This window comes from Ictidomys tridecemlineatus, chromosome 10 (genome assembly GCF_052094955.1).
Source record: "Ictidomys tridecemlineatus isolate mIctTri1 chromosome 10, mIctTri1.hap1, whole genome shotgun sequence".
NCBI classification, from domain to species: domain Eukaryota; kingdom Metazoa; phylum Chordata; class Mammalia; order Rodentia; family Sciuridae; genus Ictidomys; species Ictidomys tridecemlineatus.
Genome location: NC_135486.1, coordinates 112,472,987 through 112,495,040, shown reverse-complemented (window position 1 = coordinate 112,495,040; position 22,054 = coordinate 112,472,987). Strand labels below are relative to the sequence as shown.

Sequence of the window (22,054 nt, the reverse complement as noted above, 5' to 3'; positions counted from 1 at the left end):
ATGAAAGAAAGTTCAGAAATAAAGTGATTTAATTGTGAAAGCCTTAATCTACACTATTTCCTCAGTAATGATTAACTGGGGGCAACTGTAAGCAGGTAGGGTGTTGGTGGAAGAGGTGGGTCACTGGGGGCCTGGCTTCAGGGCATACATTTTGTCCCTGGTTAGTGGAGTTTCTGTCTGCTTCCTGACGCCACGTCCTGAGCTGCTTTATTCCTTCACACTCTTCTGCCATGTTATTCTGCCTCACCACAGACCACAGCAACAGAGGAAGCGATGTATGAACTGAGACCTCTGAAAATGTGAGCCCAGTAAATCTTAGTTTTCTACATGGTTCTTATCAGGGTCACAGTAGTGAAATAGCCAGCTAAACTACTCACATCAACATGGTCAACTTAGAGGTGACTAGTGCCTTGAACTTCCTCATTTCCCCCGTATTCTAGGGAGATTCATGAGAGAAATGAAAAAAGATCTGGGGATAAATGAGTGAAGTGGCCTTAAAAATGTCCATGGGAAACTCACTCACTTTCTCTCAGCTTTGATTTTTTCACATCCAGGTGGAGGGAATGATTCAAAGTTGACAGAATTTTAGAAATAGTCCATGCACATGAGAAAATGATACAAAAAACTAGACTTGCTTCATATAAATACTAGAGGACAACTAGTGAAACTGTGCACACACTTGTAGTCCCAACGACTCTGGAGGCTGAGGCAGGAGAATCACAAATTCAACGTCATTATAGTAAACAAAAAGAAGAGGATAATTTCTTCAATATGTACAATACTTCAAGAAAATTCAAGATTGACTCTAAATTCCCTTTTCTAATATGCCGCAGTCTAGCTGGGCACAAATTAGCCAAGCCGCCACAAAGCTTTGTAGGTTCAAACAGCAACTCTTTATTCCCGAACTTTCACTGGCACTCTACACACACTTCCCAAGAACACACTCCCTTCACAGGGCTTCAGGCAGCCAATTCTCTGTGAACCCCTAGAGAACTCGAGGAAAACTCCAAAGTAGCGAGTGCCAGAGGCAGTAGGATCCGCCCTAATCCCAGAGCAGGGTCATCTTTTAACCATTCCCTCTAGCAAAATGCCAGGCGTCATTCCGACTAAACTCTGGCTCTCAACATTAATATCCCATTTATTTTCTCTTCTTTGCCTTTGGATGTCTAAGAATAAGAGCATCCCTCTAACTGCCAGTGATGACCATATTTCAATCTGATTTCAAGGGATTCTAATCATTTGTTCCTGAATTAAAAGCAGGGTTCAATATTTTCAAAATAACAATATAAATTCTCTTCTTTCTCCACCAAGGGTTTTTGGCAGTATGATGTTCAATGTCATGAAAAGTATGGGAAAATGTGGGGGTGAATATTTTGGAAACTTCTCTTGGGTAGACTTGTTGGATGAGGCACTCCAGTGCAAGACGACAATGCCAGCCCAGAGCTATTACTGTGAATTAATTACATAAAGCTTTTAGAGGCTCCTCCTCCTACCAAAAGTCCCATATTTCACCAGGTGTCAAGGTTCATGGCCAAGAATGTAATATTTTGACTTTTTTTCTCAGTCTCTGATGACCCAAAAACTCTTGGCCTCACCTTTTCTCCAGTGCTCAGCCTCTACACCCTTTTCAATTTTGTCTTCATTAGGAGCCTTTAATACTGCATAGGAGGCATTAAGTCAGACCTTTTTAAAATGTGCACGGCTTTATCTCCTTTCAAGATTACCACATTTAATAAAAGAGACCTTTATATAAATTTGGGGGTTACTATGTACATTTGAAAGAAAATCTGAGAGAGAGATGAACAGATTGAAAAATAATTTGACCTCTGCTTTCTTTTATTTTAACTTTCTCTGCAAGTGTAAAGTCTTGGGGATTTCATTTGTTTTTCCCTGTCAATTAGGAGTTTTCAATAGAAGTGTACACAGAGATTTCTCTGCCTACCTCATTCTACTGACTTTGAAGAATAGATGGCCAGTACATTTTAAACCACTATGTTCCCATGACCTTGTGTACTTCATAATCTGCTAGGGTGACATCAGCTAATTTCAGCAGCCATTTTCTCAATAGTTCTTGGTGAAAGCAGCTCCAGAGGTATTATTGTAGTTCTTGTGTTCTATAAGCAAGTGGGAGATGGCTTTGCCTCTTCCTCCCTCTTCATCTCTCATCAATTCATCAAAACTGCACAGCTGGCCACATCATCCTGCCTAACTTGTGTGGCCCATAAAGGCCATTTTTTTGAGTGGAAAGAACATACAGGACTGAGTCCCCACTGATACAACCCCAGCTGTCTCTTGCATCTTAAGCACTTGTAAGAACTTAATAATTTACTTGTCTATTTTTTCTAATTTAATATCCTTTTACATCAGAAGAAACAATTAAAGCATAAAAGAAGAACCTTCAGAAATGGATAAAATCTTTGCCTCCTGCACTTAATTTATGGTGTTAATATTCAAAATATACAAACAACCCAATAAGCTTAACACCAAAAAATCAAGTAACCCAATCAATAAGTGGGCAAAAGAGCTGGTAAGACCCTTTTCAAAAGAAGAAATACAAACGATCAATTAATATATGAAAAATGTTCAACATATCTAGCAATTAGAGAAGTGCAGATTAAAACTCCACTGATTATGAAATATTTTTAAATACAAAAATTATTGGAGAATGAGATAGAAAACATGTACACACCATTTAGACATCTCCAATCAGGCTCTTCTTATAATTTTTTTTTTCATTTTTAAATATCTCTTCCCTGCTTCAGTTACATGATCTTCATTTTATATGGCCAGAATCTTATTGTGTGTCATCACCTACCTTGAACTTGTATCTAGTGTCACTGTACATTCTACAGTCAGGCATATGGATTATGGAATATCAGTTAAGATTTCTGGGTGTTGCTCCAACTGAAAAATATGGCTTAGTAGGTTTAATGAGCTCTTCTTTACCAACAGAGATTGTATCATGGTCAAAAGCCTGTGTTGGTTATTACGGATCCAGAGATGATTAAAACAGTGCTGGTGAAAGAACATTATTCTGTTTTTACAAATCGGTCAGTAAGGATTCATTTTTGTAAATCTCTTTTTTTTATTGATTTTTTTTAAAAAAACATGACAGCAGAATGCGTTACAATTCTTATTACACATATGTAACACAATTTTTCATATCTATGGTTGTATATAAAGTATGTTGACACCAATTAATGTCTTCATACATGTACTTTGGATAATGATGTGTATCACATTGCATCATTTTTGCTAACCCCGTCCTTTACCTTTCCCTGCAACCCAATTTCCCTATCTAGAGTTAATCCATTTCTCCCATGCTCACCATCCCTAACCGACTATTAATCAGCTTCCTTATATCAGAGAAAACATTCAGCATTTGTTTTTTTTGGGGGGGGGATTGGTTAACTTAACTTAGCATTATCTTCTCCAGTGCTATTCATTTACCTACAAATGCCATGATTTCATTCTCTTTTATTGTGGAGTAAAATTCCATTGTGCATATATTCCCACCCCTTTATTTATCCTTTAATCCACTGAAGAGCATCTAGGTTGGTTCTACAGTTTAGCTATTGTGAATTGTGCTGCTATAAACACTGATGTGGCTGTGTCCCTGTAGCATGCTGATTTTAAATCCGTTGGGTATAGACCAAGGAGAGGGACAGCTGGGTCAAATGATGGTTCCATTTCCAAATTTCCAAGAAATATCCATACTACTTTCCATATTGGCTACACCAACTTGCAATCAAACCAACAATGGATGACTGTGCCTTATTCTCCCCATGCTTGCCAACATTCATTGTTGTTTATCTTATAATAATAGCCATTCTGACTGGAGTGACTTGATAATGGTTTTGATTTGCATTTCTCTGATTGCTAGAGATGATGAATAGTTTTTCATATATGTGTTGATTGAGTGTATGTCATTCTCTGTGAAGTGTATGCTCAGGTTATTTTTAAAAATACAAATATTTGTTGATTAAATTTGTGTCTTGGAGTAATCACAGCTTCACAGAAATTTGCTCCAAAACTTTTCAGGGAGGTTTCATATAACTTTTCTTCTGTTTTTCCCAATTGAAGTGCTTTGAATATCATATTACTTATCTCTGAATGTAGTCTATTCCTGTTACTAGAGTAACCAGAAATTGACATCTATACAATCCATAGAACTTATTTAGATTTCACCAGTTTTATGTGCCCACGTACATGTGTGCCTATGTACATTTGGGCAAAATTGCTGCTGTGGATAAATCCATATAATCATCAGCTTTCTTGGGACATAGTGATCCCCAAGGCTCCTTCTTGCTAGTCTTTTAAAGTCCTGATAAGTCACTTGTCTTTTCCTCTTAACAGGGTCTCCATAAGAGCAAATATTGTCTTTTATGGGGGAGGCTAATACATGAAAAGCTTTGCCTCTGACTTCTATGTTGTTCTTTTTTCTCTCCTAAAAGTTATAAACTTTACAATTTACATAAAAACCTATGATCTATGTCATGCTCATTGTAAAACATGGTGAGGGTTAATTTGTTGTTGTTGTCTTGTTTTGTTGGCCTGTGGCTGTCCAGTTGTTTCAGTACCATCTTTAGAAAGACTGTCCTCCCTCTGATCATTCTGTTTTCATCATTGTCAAGCATCCATTTGGGCTGATAGTGTGTGTCTACTTCTCACTCTGATTTATTTTAGTTGTGCCTGTGCTTTTCTCTCCATCGTGATTTTTCTTGCAATGATTCTCATTACCATCTTAAGTACCTACCTTGGAGGATGGTGACTATGTTAATAGAGCAAAGCAAAAAATATGTTATCATCCTGGAACCAGGGTTGTATGGCTCAGTGGTAAAGTGCTTGCCTAACATGTTTAAATTCCTGGGTTCAGTCCCCTGCACCACATAAAAAAATAAAATAAATAAAATAAAGGTATTGTGTCCATCTACAACTATATATATATTTTAACCAAGAAGTTACCATCTTAACTTTTCTATGCATGCATTTTCCCCTTAGTTCAAAAATATGTGACACCTCATATGGGGAAATCCCTAGTGTTATTATCAGAACAGGTCAGACTAGTGGCCTCTCTCAGTGGGTTTTATTGTAAGGACCTGGCCTTTGCCTCTGGCTTGTTGGTTTTTCTGATGACTTAATAGCCTCAGAATGCTGACCTGACTTCTCAAACTCCTGTCTCCTGGTATGTTAAGTTAGCATTAGAGAATATAATACTGTTTAACTCCTAATTTTCTGTTATGTTTGTTAACCTGCTAAGACTTACTCAATTTGTCTGTTTCACTCCCACTTTATTTATTTATTTATTTATTGAGAGAGACAAACAAACAGAGAGAGAGAAACACAGAGAGAGACAGAGAGAGAGAGAGAGAGAGAGAGAGAGAGAGAGAGAGAGAGAGATTTAATATTTATTTTTTAGTTTTCGGCACACAACATCTTTGTTTGTATGTGGTGCTGAGGATCGAACCTGGGCCACACACATGCCAGGCGAGTGCGCTACCGCTTGAGCCATATCCCCAGCCCTCCCACTTTATTTACTTTGGTCCTTTAACTTTTCATACAAATTCAGAATAAGCTTGTCTGCAAAAACCCACTTGGTGAGATTTTGATAAGAATTCAATCAAATCTATAGATTAATTTGGAGAAAATCTGTAACTTTTCTGGGTTGAATCTTTCAACCCATGTTATGCTTCTCCATTTCTTTAGGTTTTCTTTAATATCTTTGATCAACATTTTATAGTTTTCAGCATAGTAATTCTGTATTTGTTTCTATATATGTTCCTAATGTGTTTCATTTTCTTTGGAGTGACAGTGAATAGTATTGTATTTTTAATGTTATTTTTACATTTCCTTGTTGTTATGTAGAAATGTAGCTTGTTTTTGCATGTTAATACTGTATCTTACAACCTTGTGAACCTATTTATTAGTTCTAGAAGTTTTAAAATATTCTTTGAGATTTTCCACATTGATAATTTTGTCCCCTGAATACAGGGTCACTTCAGGTTCTTTCATTTCCAATTTTTATGCCTTTTTAAATACATTGTCCCATTGCTCGAGTAAGGATTTATAGTATGGTAATATTGGATAAGAATGATAAAAGTAGAAAACTTTAATTTGTTACTGATCTTAGGAGAATAGATTCACCATTACACCAGTAAATGTTATGTTAGCTGAAGGTCTTTGTTGTTGGTGTTGGGTTTTTTAGTATATACAGTCTCTTTCAGATTGAAAAAGTTTGTTTTTTCTTCCTAGTGTTTTGAGCTTTCATCATGAATGAGCACTGGATGTATACCTTTATAAAGAAAACACAGTGTTGGAAGCTGAATGACAGCTTCCAGCAGGTTGGATTGACAGGCCAGTCTCAAGCTGCGAAAAATGATTATCTTTCCTTTTCCTTCTGTCCCTCCATGTTTGTGTAGTGGGGGATGATTCAAAAAAAGTGCTTCCATATAATTGCATTATTTTTGAATAATTGAGAAGAAGTTCCTAATCTTTTATGTTATTAGCTACTATTTTTAAGTGGCTATACCCTGGCATCCCTTGCAAGATATTCATGTTGTACATATATGGAAAAGCATAACTGGTCTGGGAAACCTAGTTTTCCAAGGTTATCTGGATGACTGTCATTAATGAGTTTTTTCTTGTGCTGCCTATATAGGATGCCCTAAGTCATAATGCTCTCTGTCCCCTGGGGGAACAGTTTACCTACCATGAGGGGCCTTTGAATTTACACAGCAGCTGTAATATAAATACTTAACATGAATCTAGTGGCTGGGTACCCCCTCTACCCTCACAAGAGAAAAGGAATTTGGGATAAAAGTTTATGGAGCATCTAGCACAGTGCCTGCCCCCTAGTAGACACTCAGTAAATAACTGATTAAAAAAACCGATCCCTGTTTAACAAGTTCTCTACAATGTGGAAACTTCCAAAACATACCTCATACAAAATGTCTTTTTATTTGTGAACTTCAGGTAGTTTTGCCATTAGGATTTGTGCAAAAATCTCTCTGTGCAGCAAGGGATGAAGAGTGGAAGAGACTTCGATTCTTGCTGTCACCAGTATTCTCCAATGGGAAACTCAAGAAGGTAATAAACTTAGAGGACTTTAGTTAGAAACTTAAATAAAGGTTTGTGGATAAGACATACGTGAGAACATCATCGTTTTCCAAAGAATATTCCACTAAGTTTGAAATTCCTAATTAAAAAAAAATAAAAGAAAATATCACAAAGATCAATAAAGTAGAAGGAAGAGAACAGAGGAAAGGAAGAGAGGAATGAAAGGGGAAGTATTGGGACTGAGTTAGAACAAATTATTTTCCCATGCTTTTATAATTATTTAAAAAGGAAACATTGTTATGTATAAATAAAAAGAACTAATTAAAAGTTTCAAATCACCTTTTGTCTTTATGTTCTAGAAGAGATATTATTTGATTCATTATAAATATCTCATACTTTATAATCCTGGGAAAACCAGAGCCTCGGGGACTCGATTCTCCTCTAACATTGGGTGGAGTTGTGTTTTGTGCTTAGATAATCCCCATCATTAACCAATATGGAGACGCATTGGTGAAGTACCTGAGCCAGGAAGTGAAGAAAGGTGAGCCTGTCACTGTGAAAGAGTAAGTAGCAGGCAGCTCTGGGGTTCTGAGCTGTTTTAAGACCTTCCAGCACCCTGCCAGAGAACTGAAATTACCACTGTTGAGCTACCCCCTGACCAGACAAAAGTAAGTGTGTGGTGTCACCACCACAATGGGACACCCCAGGAGGAGAGGCTCCTAGGATGAGGCAGGGTGCTGGGACATCTGTGTGCAAAAACAGAATTTGTTTATCTCCTTGATCATCAATGTGGATATTAGGTAAGTCAAAACACATGTTTTACAATGAAGAACATGATCACTCAGAAGTTGAGGGTAGAGCCTAGGGAATGTTTGATGGGGGGAAGTTTCTGGTACCTACTTAGCAGGGATAGAAAGATATAACACAGGGCTAGGGTTGTAGTTCAGTGGCAGAACACTTGCCTAGCATGTGTAAGGCACTGAGTTTCATCCTCAGCACCATATAAAAAGAAACTGATAAAATAAAGGCATGCTGTCCTCTACAACTAAAAAAAAATTATTTAAAATTTTAAAAGAGAAAGATACAATGCAGGCTATAGAACAACAATTCTCTTCATGGCTGCACTGAGAATATCAGCAAAATACAAAATATGAAATATTCTCACGACTTCTTCCTCCAGTCTCAACAGAGATAAGATCCTGAAAGAATATGGATTACAACTACCATATCATTTGTTGTATAAAATTGGTTATTTTGACCCATGAACAACCTCTGATACTGTCTTGGGAAATCTGAGAGAATATGTTCCCCAAGTTGTGAGCTCATCCAAGTACATTTTGAGGAAATTTTCAATGTTTTAACTGAAGACATTCTTACTCATTCCCTTTTGCGAGATTCTGCCCTTGGGGCCACTTTGGGTCCTGGAGTGCAGGACCTCTCAGGAGCTGTAGCAATGGGTGCAGAGAAAAGGGGGCAATGTTTCTGCCTCTCAGAACAGGGTGTTGCTTTTATGTGATGTACTAGAGAGGAATCAGCTCTGGGCACAGACTGTGCTTAGGCAGGACCTAGGTCAAGGTCACCTATCTTGGATCCCCTACCAGGAGTCAATTATAACACCCTGGTCCTGCTTAAGCTCCATACTTAATCATCTTTTATCATCTACACTCCACTCACTGATGTAATTTATCTGATTATGGGTGTCTGTCTCTCTGTGACTGAACTCCTTGAGCTCACTACCCTTGTGTCCCTAACTCCCCTGGCACAGGGGCAGCTACCTCATGGCATTTGATAGGATCATGGAATAGTTATTTGATCAACAGATATTTCTGAAAGTGTGTGAATGTGCTCATATCACTTCTTCCAGCATGTGTAGTAGGAGAGTAAAGCAGTGCAGATTAAAATTTTACATTTCTTTCTCTACTCAGAATTTTGGGGAGCTACAGCATGAACGTTATTGTTAGCACATCTTTTGGAGTTAATGTCAATTCCCTCAACAATCCACAAGATCCATTTGTGAAAAAAGCCAAGAAGGTCCTTGGTTCAGATGATTTCCATCCAATTTTTCTTATAATTAGTATGTGGATCAACATTTCTTTTTTTCTTTTAAAATAACAATTTCATTAAGATATTATTTACATACTATATGATTACTTAAAATGTAAAATTTTATAATTTTTAGCATGATAAATGATATGTGCAGCCCTCACCATTGTCAAAACTCAGAAAACTCATTATCTTTTAACTGTCAGCTTTTAATATCATTTACCTAAAACAAACACTACTGAATTTTCTATTCCTTTAGCTTTGCATATGATGTATACATTATAAAAATGGAGACATGGAATATGTGGTCTTTTGTGGTGCAATTTGATATCATTTAGCATTTTGTTTCCAAGTGAAATATATATCAGTACTTCATGTTTATGGCCAAATAATATTCCATTGTATAGATATACTACAATTTAGTTATCCTTTCTTCAGTTGATAGACATTTATGCTATTTCGACCTTTTGGCTATTATGAATGGTGCCGTTATTAACATTAGTGTGAAACTTGTTTGTGAACTCTAGTTTTCAATTTCATCTGAGTGTATACTCAGGAGTGAAATTGCTGCCTTAGAAAGTACTTCTGTCAGTGTTTTCCATAATAGCTGTACCATTTAATATTCTTACCCAAAGTGTATGAGGGTTCCAATTACTTCACTTATTTTCTAACACTTCCTGTTTCCATCTCTTATTTTAGACATTGTAGTGGATGTGAGATAGCAACTTATGTGGTTTTGATTTGCATTTTCCTGTTGGTTACTAATAACAAGCAATGTTAATCATTTTTATTTGTTCTTTTTAGATATGCAGGACATATTTGTAAAAACATAAAGTATAACTTATTCTAATTAAGATGCCAGGCTTGTGGAGTTACATGATGTGGAGATTCACCATAAGGTGTTCATCTATGTACATAGGAAAGATAATTCAGATTCATTATTTTAAAGAATGTCTATCCATATCTTTTGCCCACAATTACCTGAAGCATTCGTCTTTCTGTTTTGAGGCTTAAGAATTTTACTGGTGTGAGTCTGTAACACGTACAAGAAGAAGAAGGAAACCTTGTGTTCCATTTGTGTACAATGTGTCAAAATGCATTCTACTGTCATGTATAACTAATTGGAACAATTTAAAAATAAAAAAAATAAATTCTAAATAATTTAATTGAAAAAATACTTCTTCATGTATTCCTTACACAGTTTCTTATCAGATTATGATATTGTAACATGTTTTTCCTTTTCTATAGATATCTTTTTACTTTCTTGATAGTGTCCTTTGAAGCACAAAGTTTTTAATTCTTTGCAGTTTATTCCTATCATGGGAGGTACTACATATCCAAACCATTAAAATAAATGAGCTGGATTTCAAAATCTTAAAATGTGTTAATCTCAAAGCTGTAGTGTTCACAAAAGAAAAGCAATTGACAGTAGATGGATGAAATTGGATGCCATTTATATAAATGTTAGAAACTCAACAGATCTTGGAAACAACATTTAAATGATATATGATTTATGTCATTTCCTTTTATTGTTTGTATTTTAAGTATCAAATATAAGAATTGATTGAAACCATATGGACTTACATACTTTTTATGGTTTACTACTAAAAATTGTAGTTTAGCTCTGATATTAGGGTTGCCCAACGATTTTAATTTAAGTTTTACATTCAGGGCCATGTGAGGACAAGATGTTATTCTTTTGCATGTGGCTATGTAGTTGTTCCAGCACCATTTTTTGAAGAGTGTCTGCCCAATTCAATGGCCATGGCACCTTTCTGAAAATCCCAGGGGCCATAGACATGTGGGTTAATTTCTGGACTCTAAATCTTATTCCATTAATCTATATGTTTACCCATCTTGTATAACCACATTTTATTTTTGCTTTGCAGTAGGCTTTGAAATCAAGAAGTGTGAGTCTTACAACTTTAATCTCATTTTTTCAACATCATTTTAGATATTCTGTGTCCCTTTGAATTCTATGTGAATTTTAAATCAACTTGCCAATTCCTCAAAGAAGCCAGCTAAGATTCTGTTACAAAGTTCATTAGGATCTGCAAATCAATTTCAATACTATTGCCATTTGGACAATATTAAGTTTTGTTATACACAAACCTGAGATGTTTTTCCTAGTCATGTAGATCCTCTTTCTTTTATTTCAACAATATTTTGTAGTTATTATTGTGCTTGTCTTGCACCTTTGCTAAATTAATTCTTATGAATTTTACTCTTTTTAATGTCATTGAATATAGAATTATTTTTAATGTCTTAGTTTTTCTTTTGGATTGTTTATCACAGTGTAGAGAAATGCAGTTTATTTTTGTGTACTGATCTTGTATCATTAAATGCTGGTGAACTTGTTATTTCTTACAGTACTCCAAGAGAAGTGGTGAGAGAAAGATGCTTGTCACGTTCTTGATTTGGGATGAATATATTAAATTATTAAGCTACAAGTTTTCATAGACATCATTTATCAGGTTTATAAAATTTCATCCTAGTCCTGATTTGCTGAGGGATTTATCACAAAAGAATGATTTTGAGAATTATTTTTCCGGTGGGAAGTTTGGTTTTGATTTTTATCAAATGTTTTTTTCTGCATCTGTTGAAACAATCCTCTGTGTTTACTTTTTATTTCATGGATTTGGTGTATTACACAACCATTTCCTGTGTTGTTTTTGCTTGGTGTTAGTAGTAGGGTAATATTGGCCTTTTAGAGTATATTCAGAAATGCTCTTTTAATTTTGGAAGTGTTTATGAATAATTGGTATTAGTTCTTTATTTTGTAGAATCTACTATAAAAACAATCCAGATCTGGGCTTGTATTTGTGAATAACTTTGTATTACTAATGCAATCATGTTACATTTTGCAAGTTTATTCAGGTTGTATATTTACTTCTAAATCAATTTCTGTAGTTTGTAACTTTTAGGATTTTCAGCACAAATATATGTGAATAATCAAATTGTTAGAATTCTTTCATAATCCCTCTCCAATGTTAGTAATAAATTCTTCTTTCACTTTTCTTGCTATTCATTTATTTTTAGTATTTATTTTATTTTTTAATTAACATGTATGAGTTATGCAAATAAATGGGGTTCCATGTGATGTCTCAACACATATACACAGCATACACAAATGAAATAGAACCTTTCTTTATCCACCTTCTGCCATAGCCTTTTCCAACCTTTAATAATCACTATTATACATTCAGGTCAAATATTTTTACCTTCCACATATGAGAAAGAACATGTGGTACTTGTACTGATGTGTCTAGTTTAGTTCATAAGCTGAATGTCCTCTAATTCCATCCACTTATAGCTACAAAATACAGGATTTTATTCCTCTTTATGGATGAATGTTCCATTGGGCATATATGTATGTGTGGGTATATATATTTTTATTATAATATATATTATAAATACATACATTTTATATTATAATATATATATATATATATATATATATATATATATATCACTTTCTTTATACATGTATTGATGGATGCCTAGATTTAATGCACATCTCAGGTATCCAGAATAATATAGAAATAAATCTGCATGTACAGATTTTACAATCATTTAGATAAAAAAATAATATATATTTCCATAATATAACAAATTTTAAAAAACTTAATGACCAAACCTCCAAGTAATCCAGCTTAAAAATAGGAAAAAGCTCCAAATAGTTATTTCTCAAAAAAAAAAATACAAATGACTTAAAAATACATGAAAAAACTATTCAATATCACTTGGTGTCAGGGAAATGCAAATCAAAACTACAATAAGACATCATTTCACCCTGGTTAGAATGACCATTATCAAAAAAGAATGAATGAAGGAAAAAATAACAAATGTTAGTTAGATGTGGAGAAAAAGTTTTCTTACATATTATAGGTAGAAATTTACACCATTCTAAAAAAGAGTGTGAAGGACCCCAAAATAAATAAAAGTAGATATACCTTCTGATCCAGATGCCAACTTCTAGTACATATTGAGAGAAAATATCATCATATGAAACTGTTATCCCCTTGTATTTTTTGGTCAATCTGGCTAATGGTTTGAAGATTTTTATGATATTTTCAAAGGGATAAGGTGACGTATAGACATCTTTTGTTTTTTTCAATTTTATTTCTTTTTTATTTCATTTGTTTCAACTTGAGTGTTTATGATTTTCTTTCTTATGCTTGCCTTTTGTTTAATTTCTTATTTTTACCATTTTATGATTTAACTTAGACTATTGACTTGAGAACTATCTTTTATAAAACCTATACATCTGTAGCTGTATGTTTAGGAGCACCGCTTTTGCTAATTCTCCTAAGTGTGATATAACATGTCTTCACCTTAATTCACCTAAAAACAACTTCTAGTTGTCTTTGGATACCATCTTTTATGCTTGACAGTTGTATCTGGAAGTTTTATGGTTAATTTGCATTTTTGTCTGAGTTTCCTGATTTTTCATCTGTTATTGATTTCTGGTTTCAGTTCTTGATAGCTGAGGAACATAGGCCAAATTGTACCTATCCTGCCTACTTTTCCTTGAATGCATAATTAAATATAGCACAGACTATGAACTGGTTTACCCAGAGACCCTATTCCAATTCACAAAAGTGTAAGGGGCCAGGGAATTTAATCTTCTTTCTTTGCTCAGTCCAGTGGCATTGATGGGTCTACTGATCACCTGCTATGGTGGCTGCAACCCCATGTATGAAGTGCCCTTGCTCAGACATGAACCAGACACCAGGTACTGGCCACAGAGGAATGGCTTCTGGTTGAGAAAACTGATGATTTTTCTCTTCTGTATTTTTTAGAAAATAATCAATGCTCCAGGGATGTTGCCTTTTCATCAAGTTTTCTCTTTAATTTTTCTTTCACTTTTTTTCTAGTGATATTTCCATTCCTTAGACCAGTGTTTCAAGCATTAAATGTCTATAGGTTTTCAAAAAGTTTTCTGGATTTTTTAAAAATGCTGTAATGAGGATGAAACAAAAACGCCTAGAAAATTTTTTTAAAAAGGTCAAACCTGGTGGTGGTGACATGACAATGTTTGATTTCTGATCATTTATTTGCTGTGTACATCTGACTTGTGCATATACAAATGTACATGTAATTTTGTAAGCGGTGCTTGGGATTGAATCCAAGGCCTCATATATGCTAGGCAAATACTGTTATCACTGAGCTTCATTCCCCAGACCCTCTCTGTACATTTTTTAAAGTTGATAGAATACTTTAAGATTTGCACTGGAGAATTTTTACATTTTGGTTAGGATGAAGAGCAAATTTTAAAAAGGCAAACTGATAATGAGTAAGATTGACAATGTTTGATACAATAATAGACATGACTTTATGTCTTGAAAGAAATATCATTCAAATAAAAACCTTATCATTTCCCTCCCATTCAGTAAACTGTCAAAATAAAAATCCTTTTTCAAAATGATTTTACTGTTAAAAAGTATTCCCCAAATCTTAGACTTGTGAACAATCATTACAATTCCAAGCCCTTTACATCTTAGTTGGCACATTCTTCAAAGGAAGGTCCTATTGGACACCTGGTGAAGTATGTGTATGTTAAATCTGAGTCTTTTCCTGTCCACAATCAGGCTGTGCTCTTCAGTGACCATCAAGGTGATATGCTAACCAGCTTTGCCTTCTGCTTTGCCTGGAGGTCAGCACAAGAATGTCCCAAGTTCAGGGAGGCAGGACAGCCATCCCCAAGTGTCACGAATGATTGAATCATGTACCTAATGGGTGGAGAATTTGATGATACACAAACAAATGCTAGTAATCATCGTTGAAACTACCAAGTGTATTCAGTGTGGCCATTGAATAAGAATGAAGGCAAACTGAAAGAATTTAAGTCCAGGACCACTTTCTGGGCAAGCAGGTGTGACAGGAAGAGGAACAAACCCAGCATTAGGGAGAGTAAAGACCAACAGATATTGGACACCATAGCTGAATTTCTCTCAGGAGAATATCCTGTTTTCCATGGTTTATACATGCATGTTTTGTTCACTGGTGGGTTGTGCAACCCTAGCCAGACTTCTGGACTTAAAGGAGCCATAGTCTATGAAGGGAGGTGAAATGCTACATTCCAGATTTACTTCTGACTTTATGACTAATTTTGTCATTTCTATTTCCATTTCTGCTTCTAGAACCGCATTGATTTTCTCCAGTTAATGATTGATTCCCAGAATTCCCAAAACAAGGAGCCCTGCCAAGGTAACCAAGAATGTTTCATGGTCCATTGACAGGGAAATTCAAATAAGCAAGTTATCATGAAAATATACACATTTTCTAGAGAAAATAGATTTCCACCAAATTGCAGGAAGATACACATTTAGATATTGCAAATGGTGCCCACATGTACTGTCTAGAATCATACAGATTTAACAAGGCTCAAAAATTGAAGGGAAACTAGGAGAAAGCATTTCAGTCATGAAGTTAGTCTGTTGTCTTTTTACCATCGACATCAGAACAAATGCTTATTTGCAGCCTCATTCAGATGCACTGAATCAGAACCTCTGCGTGAATATTTGCATTTGTACATCCAATCAGCAGGTTCACTGTCCCTATAGTGGTGAGGGTCAATGGCAGTACTGGGTGAAAATGTGTTCACTAGCTTCATCTGATATTAAGATTAGCTTTTCCCATGTAATTCATAAGAATGTTGTGGGGGGAAACCTCTTATACTGTGTAAACATTCTATTCCTCAGCATACTTTCACCAACTAGTTTTATCATACATGGATGATTTTTGATAGAAAGCATTTGAATTATGATGTCTACAAACTGCTGTCTTTATCATTCTATCATCTACCGGACATTTATGAGTTGGTATTAGATTGTAAGAGAGTTCCATTCTTATTTATGTCCGTATGATGTTATATACTATCAATTTATTCTCTTGCTATCATTTTTTATTTTGATGGTCAAATTCTCTTGGGCTTAAGTCTTTTAACAACTTCTCCCTTCTCCTTCTGTTCCTCCTCTGTCTCCTCTTCCTCATCTTATATTTTGATTGTTAAAATTGACTATATTTTATAGCAGTTTTAGTTTCATAACAAAACTGAGAAGAAGGCATAGAGATTGCCCGTATCCATTTTTTCTCTAAATTTATATGTTTCCCCCATTACAAACATCCCTCACCTAAATGATATATTTTCCATAATCAATGAAACATCACAGATAAGTCACCTTACCTTTAAGTTCATAGGTTAACATAAGGGTTCTTGAGTTTGTACATTCTATCAGTTTTGATACCTATATAATGATATATATCCACATTGTAGAAACATACACAGTATTGCATATGTTTTCTCATATTGTTTTGGGAGAACATTCTTGCTTTCTGGTGCAAGAAACTCTAGGTTTCTTGTCTATTTCCTCTGATCAGGCCTGGAATCACCCATTTTTTCTTGAAGCCCTGGCTCCTTTAAGTGAGAGACGGTATTAGAAACCAAAATCTGGAAGTGTAATGTGACCATTACTACTGTAGTTTCTTCTAGATTGATTCTCTGAACAGAGATATGAGTATAAAATATATTAGTGCAGACTGAGCAATATAAATATTTCTATGTGAGTCCATATACATGGTTGAAGCAGTAATCCTCTCCCTGATTCCACTACAACTTTCTGTGGTGAAGAAAGTACTAAATATACATATTGTTCATACAGTAAACACTAGACACGTGGCTATGCAGCTTTTGGCATGTAGGTAATGTTACTGAAGAAGTGTACTTTCTATTGTTATTTAGATTTAATTTATTAAAATTTAAATTTAGATAGACACATATGATTAGTGGCTACCAGATTGTACTGAAATGTTGTAACTTATGTTTATAATCCAATTTCATTTCAGTATCATTGGGTTTATGCCAGTAGCGGGGAAAACTCGATTTGAGTTTTCCCACAATAGCATCATAGAAAGCTTCTGTAAGCTAGAATTACATGTAGATGTTTCTCACACTCATTTTGCATTATATTTTTGTTATGAATTACATGGTTGGAATGTATACCATGTTTCTTTCAGGTATTCGAGTATCAACAAATCGTAATCATTTCTCCAATCAATGAGATGAGTATTGAATGTGATTTTTCAGGAGAAAAGTCAAAAGAAACAACACCTTCTATCACAAAGGCTGTTTGATGATTATAAAGTTCAGCAAATAGAGGGGATGTGTACTAGAAAAGATGACATTCAGCCCAAGATTGATAAGCAATGTTAATTCCACTCACTGAACCCCATCGTCCTATGGCTTCTGCCTAATACCCTGTATCAAAACATTCTTTCTTGTGTGATTTTAATACCACTCATTAGACTCTAGTTAATCACTACTCTTCTTGGGTTGTTTTTCTCTGTATAGTTTCTGCACACCCTGAGATCATCCATTTTGAAGACTGGTGCCCCAGCTCTTCTATTACCTGATGATTCTTAGGCTAGTTTGTGAACACAGTTGACCACATCTCATGAAAATTCAGATTTTAATTTGGTAGCTATAGAGCGAAGCTTGAAACTCTGTGTTTCTAATAAGCTCCTTGAAGCTGTTGATGCTGCTGGTCCATAGACCACAGTTTGTATAAAAAAATTTCTCTTTGGCTTAGTACAGTTCTGTCAATCATGGCCTTTATTTTCCCTGCAAAGATGCCAGTATTGCAAATGCTTTCAAGGTTCTTCAACCTACATTCTAGATACAGTAAGCTTATTTTTTTCCCAGTGGAAGAGTGTTACCCACTATTTATAGCTAAACAACTTTCATGATATGCAAGGCACACTTGAAAAATACTGTTTGTTGGACATTCATACTGTCCCTTGAAATCACCCAGTTGTGTTCGTGGTAGGGTGGTGGCAGAATGAGGAACATTATGAATTGCTCTTCCAGTTTTTCCTCATGGAATTTTGGATCATCATTCTGATTTATCTTCATGTAAACTGTAAAGTGTGCATGGACCTGCTTAGAATAATTTGTCTTTCCTCTCCTTTTAGCTCTATCTGATCTGGAGATTGTAGCCCAGTCTATTATCTTTATCTTGGCTGGCTATGAAACCACTAGCACCACTCTTTCATTTATTATGTATCTACTGGCCACCCACCCTGATATCCAGAAGAAGCTTCAGCAGGAGATTGATGAGACTTTGCCCAATAAGGTGAGTGAATGGAACCTGGAGGGGAGAGGAGAGGTAAAATCTCAGGGCATCTCAGTGTGCCATTGGGCTGTTCTAAATTCATGATGGTTATTAAATGCTTTGTAAATGCTATGGTATTGTACCAATATGAGTTATTTGAGGAGCTCTGAAAACATCAGTGTACTGTGTCAACAGAGTTTTAAGTCATTTCCAAATCTTAATTTACAAAAATTTCTTTATTGCCAGGCACCTGTTACATATGATGTACTATTTGAGATGAAGTATCTGGACATGTTGGTGAATGAAACTCTCAGATTATATCCAATTATTGAGAGAATTTTGAGAGTCTGTAAAAAAGATGTTGAACTCAATGGGGTGCTCATTCCCAAAGGAACAATCGTGGCTATACCAACATATAGTCTTCATCAAAACTCCACGTACTGGTCAGAACCTGAAAAGTTCTACCCTGAAGGGTACAGGGCTACTGAGAAAGTAAATCCACCCTTAAGAGGCTGTTTTACACATATTCTTAGGTCTTTTAGTGCAGGTGGCATACATGTGATTATAAAATTTTCTCGTTTTAAATAAATTTTAAGAAGTCTTTTACAAAGTGGTAATTGTTTTAGAAAACAAACATTAGAAATAATAAATGACTATAGCCATCTAAGGTCCTAGAACATCAAGATAAGACCTATCTATTATTAATGTGAAAAATGTCAGTATGGACATTTTTGTAAAAATGTGTAGTTTTTAAGGACTAAAATCCTATCACATTTCATTTGATGTTGAACTGTTTTTTATTTTATTTAACAGTAATCTATAAACCTTTCTGCCACTTGACCACTCTCTTATTTTAGGTGCTTATATTTTTTAATCGTTTTAGGGTTTTTGTCCTGTTCACTTTAGCTCCTTGAATTTTCTACCAGCTTTAGGAAGTACTTCTATCTTCCACTTGATTAAACATTGCTTCCTGGTTCCTCCAGCACAATTGTTAAATACAAGTTAAGGCCTGAGAAACCACCCCCACCACCCAGATTGTTTAAGCAGCCTCACTGAGGATGGAGAGAGCTCAGAACCTCTGAGTCTTGTCTCTGGAGTGTTATGGGCCAGCTTCTCATACTCTCCAAAGTTGATGACTCTTTCAAAGCCAAGTAACTTGCCCCCAAGACACCTGAGACATTCATCTTTAAATATGTCTTGACCTTGGTCTTCTGAAAATTTGGATCCAACCTCACAGTTTGCACTCTGGAAAGAGTTACTGTTTTCCTGTTGTTGTACTGAAGAGCAAAATAGATAAAGTTTACAGGGTAGTGGTGGCATGGGATCAAGACTTCTCTTGGCCCATAACTTTACACTTCTTGATTAGAGTGACCTTGTCTTGTTGGTTATGAGTTCCTCAATGCAAGTTTCCTCCAATTTCAGCACTTCCAACATTTTAACTACACAGATACAAAATCAGAGATTACACATCTCTTTGATTCACTGAGGCATGATAAGATACTAAATGCTTAAGGTGCATCAGGAACTAAACCAGGATGAGGAAAATTACAAAGATGTATGGTGTGGAGGACTCTTGACATACACGCAAGGATAATCTACAGACAGTAGTTTGGAAAACGCTTTCAATGCTTCTGCATCTGCTCATCATCTGCCCAAACAACTATAAACCAACCTCATCAGACCCTCCACACACCACACATCCTCCAAGAGATTCCATGTTACTTTGAATCACAATCACCTATAAATTTGCCAAAATGTTCTCAAATATATAAGAATACATTTAAAAACAATCACAATATCATTATCACTTTCTCTAAATCAACACTTTCTCCTTAAAGTAATCAAATAACTAGGGCTCAATTTGAATAAAACCTGGGTTCAACATTCCAGGAATTATTTGTAACCTGATGAGACAGACTCAGAAGACAATGATAATATTCTAAAGGGAGAGAGGCAGAGACAGAAAGAGAAGGAGAAAAAAGATGAATGAGGAGGAGGTAGAGGAAGAGAGGAATTGGGAAAAAGAAGACAGAGAGGAAGGAAGGGAGACAAGAAGATCCAGAAAAAAAGGAGTATAGAGAAGAGAGTTAATTATAGTGGGAGAATGTTCTCCTCCTTCATCAATAAAAATATAAAATGCAGGAGTTGGAGTTAAGGCAGGAACACACTTTTCTTCATTTATATGCTCATTTTCTAATTTTTTCAGAGTATGTATGGATAGCAATCCTGAATATAATTTCAGTACTTAAAGACATATTTTCTTTTAAATAGCATTCATCACATCTTAACAAGACAGAGAGCTCCTCTAGTGTAAGGAGAATGAAAAAGTTCTGTAGGTTTCAATTCTTATAAGCAAAGTCACAGCAGGATTTCAGTGACCATTCCACAAAAGAATCCTGTGTTTTGCTGCTTATGAATATTCGGGAGACAACCCCAATTATGTAGGTTTCATAGATTTATGTCTGAATAACTTGTTTTCATCTACTATTGTGGAATCAGGTTCAGTAAGAAGAACAAGGACAGCATCAATCCTTACGTATACATGCCCTTTGGAAATGGACCAAGAAACTGCATTGGCATGAGATTTGCTCTCATGAACATGAAACTTGCTGTCATCAGATTACTGCAGAACTTCTCCTTCCATCCGTGTAAAGAAACACAGGTCAGGGCACTTTATGAAAAAGTAAGGTCTTGTGGGTAGTTTCATTTAGTCGAGGAAACTATTTAAAGAAAATATCTGCTCATTCAAATAATCTCTTTTGAGACACTTGTGCGATGTTAGGCTTCTTCAGTTTTGGAGCTCTATATCTGTGGCTTTATAAAAACAGAGTATAAACAATCAGATAGAATCCATTGAGATTAAGTTTATATGCTTATGTGCAGTGTTTTTGAACTTGATTAAAGTATAAACTCGATTATAATTCAAATGAGCATGAGGCTGCTTTACATAATCAATCCTGAATTGTGAAAATCATGTTTGGATTATGTCAAGTGCTGTTTTCCTCAACAGAACTTATGGAAACTTTGTGACAGTTTTTCTCAACTATTTTCTGAACATTGAAATCAACATAGAATTTTAAAATACAAGATATTTGGTTCATCTCCAAAATTCTAAAATCACTTGCCTAGAGTTTGACTCTAAAAGCTCCCTGTTGGTCTCATTCTGAGACAAAGTTGAGAAACATTGACATCAATCATTTCTTAAAGATAGGAAGGATTTATGCAGTTCAGTGTTTTCCTAATTGATCCAACCTTCCTGGCATCCTGTTGCAGAAAAACTACTTTTCCATTTCAATAGTAACTCTTTGAATCTTATTTCCCCATTTTCCTCATTCTATTCTCATCTTTCAACTTCTAGTTCAGTCCCCAAACTCCTCTAAGTAGTCCTCCCATCTAATGCAGGGCCCATTAATTCCTCTCTTTTGATATTGGTTACTCCAAACTTTTATGATCATCTAAGTTAATATTTTGTCCCAAAAGCATCCGATTTGGAGGCCCATTTTTTTTTTGTATATTAACTACATCATACCACTGAACTACATCACCTCATTTTTGCCCTTCATGAACTCTCAATGGTGACTTAGAGGGAAACTTGTTCTTGGAAGGATTCAAGAAATATTTAAGAAGAGACTTTTCATTGATTTAGAGTACTTGGCTCTAAATTTTTTGCTTTTTTTAAGTTTAAAATTTAACAAATGACACCTCTATCTCTCTATCTCTGTCTATTTCTCTCTCTCTCTGTCTCTCTCTCTGTATCTCTGTATCTCTCTATCTCTCCTAATCTAATGTCAACCCAATCTAATGTTTCTGTTTCTCTCTATGCAGAAAATGTTTGCAAACTA

At 35.3% G+C, this 22,054-nt stretch overlaps 2 protein-coding genes across 2 annotated transcripts in view; one reads left to right on the top strand and one right to left on the bottom strand.

The window, feature by feature from the left end:
* Positions 1–22,054, bottom strand: part of LOC144367625 (cytochrome P450 3A11-like) — a 492,905-nt gene that overhangs the window by 52,152 nt on the left and 418,699 nt on the right. The gene's annotated exons all lie outside the window — the stretch shown is intronic.
* Positions 1–22,054, top strand: part of LOC101972654 (cytochrome P450 3A9) — a 28,627-nt gene that overhangs the window by 4,847 nt on the left and 1,726 nt on the right. Inside the window, 11 exon segments of the mRNA XM_078024777.1 lie at positions 1,312–1,364; positions 2,955–3,054; positions 6,973–7,086; positions 7,531–7,619; positions 8,982–9,130; positions 13,977–14,042; positions 14,045–14,106; positions 15,243–15,309; positions 18,073–18,233; positions 18,459–18,685; positions 20,712–20,870. Of these exon segments, the coding sequence (XP_077880903.1) occupies positions 1,312–1,364; positions 2,955–3,054; positions 6,973–7,086; positions 7,531–7,619; positions 8,982–9,130; positions 13,977–14,042; positions 14,045–14,106; positions 15,243–15,309; positions 18,073–18,233; positions 18,459–18,685; positions 20,712–20,870 (1,247 nt within the window).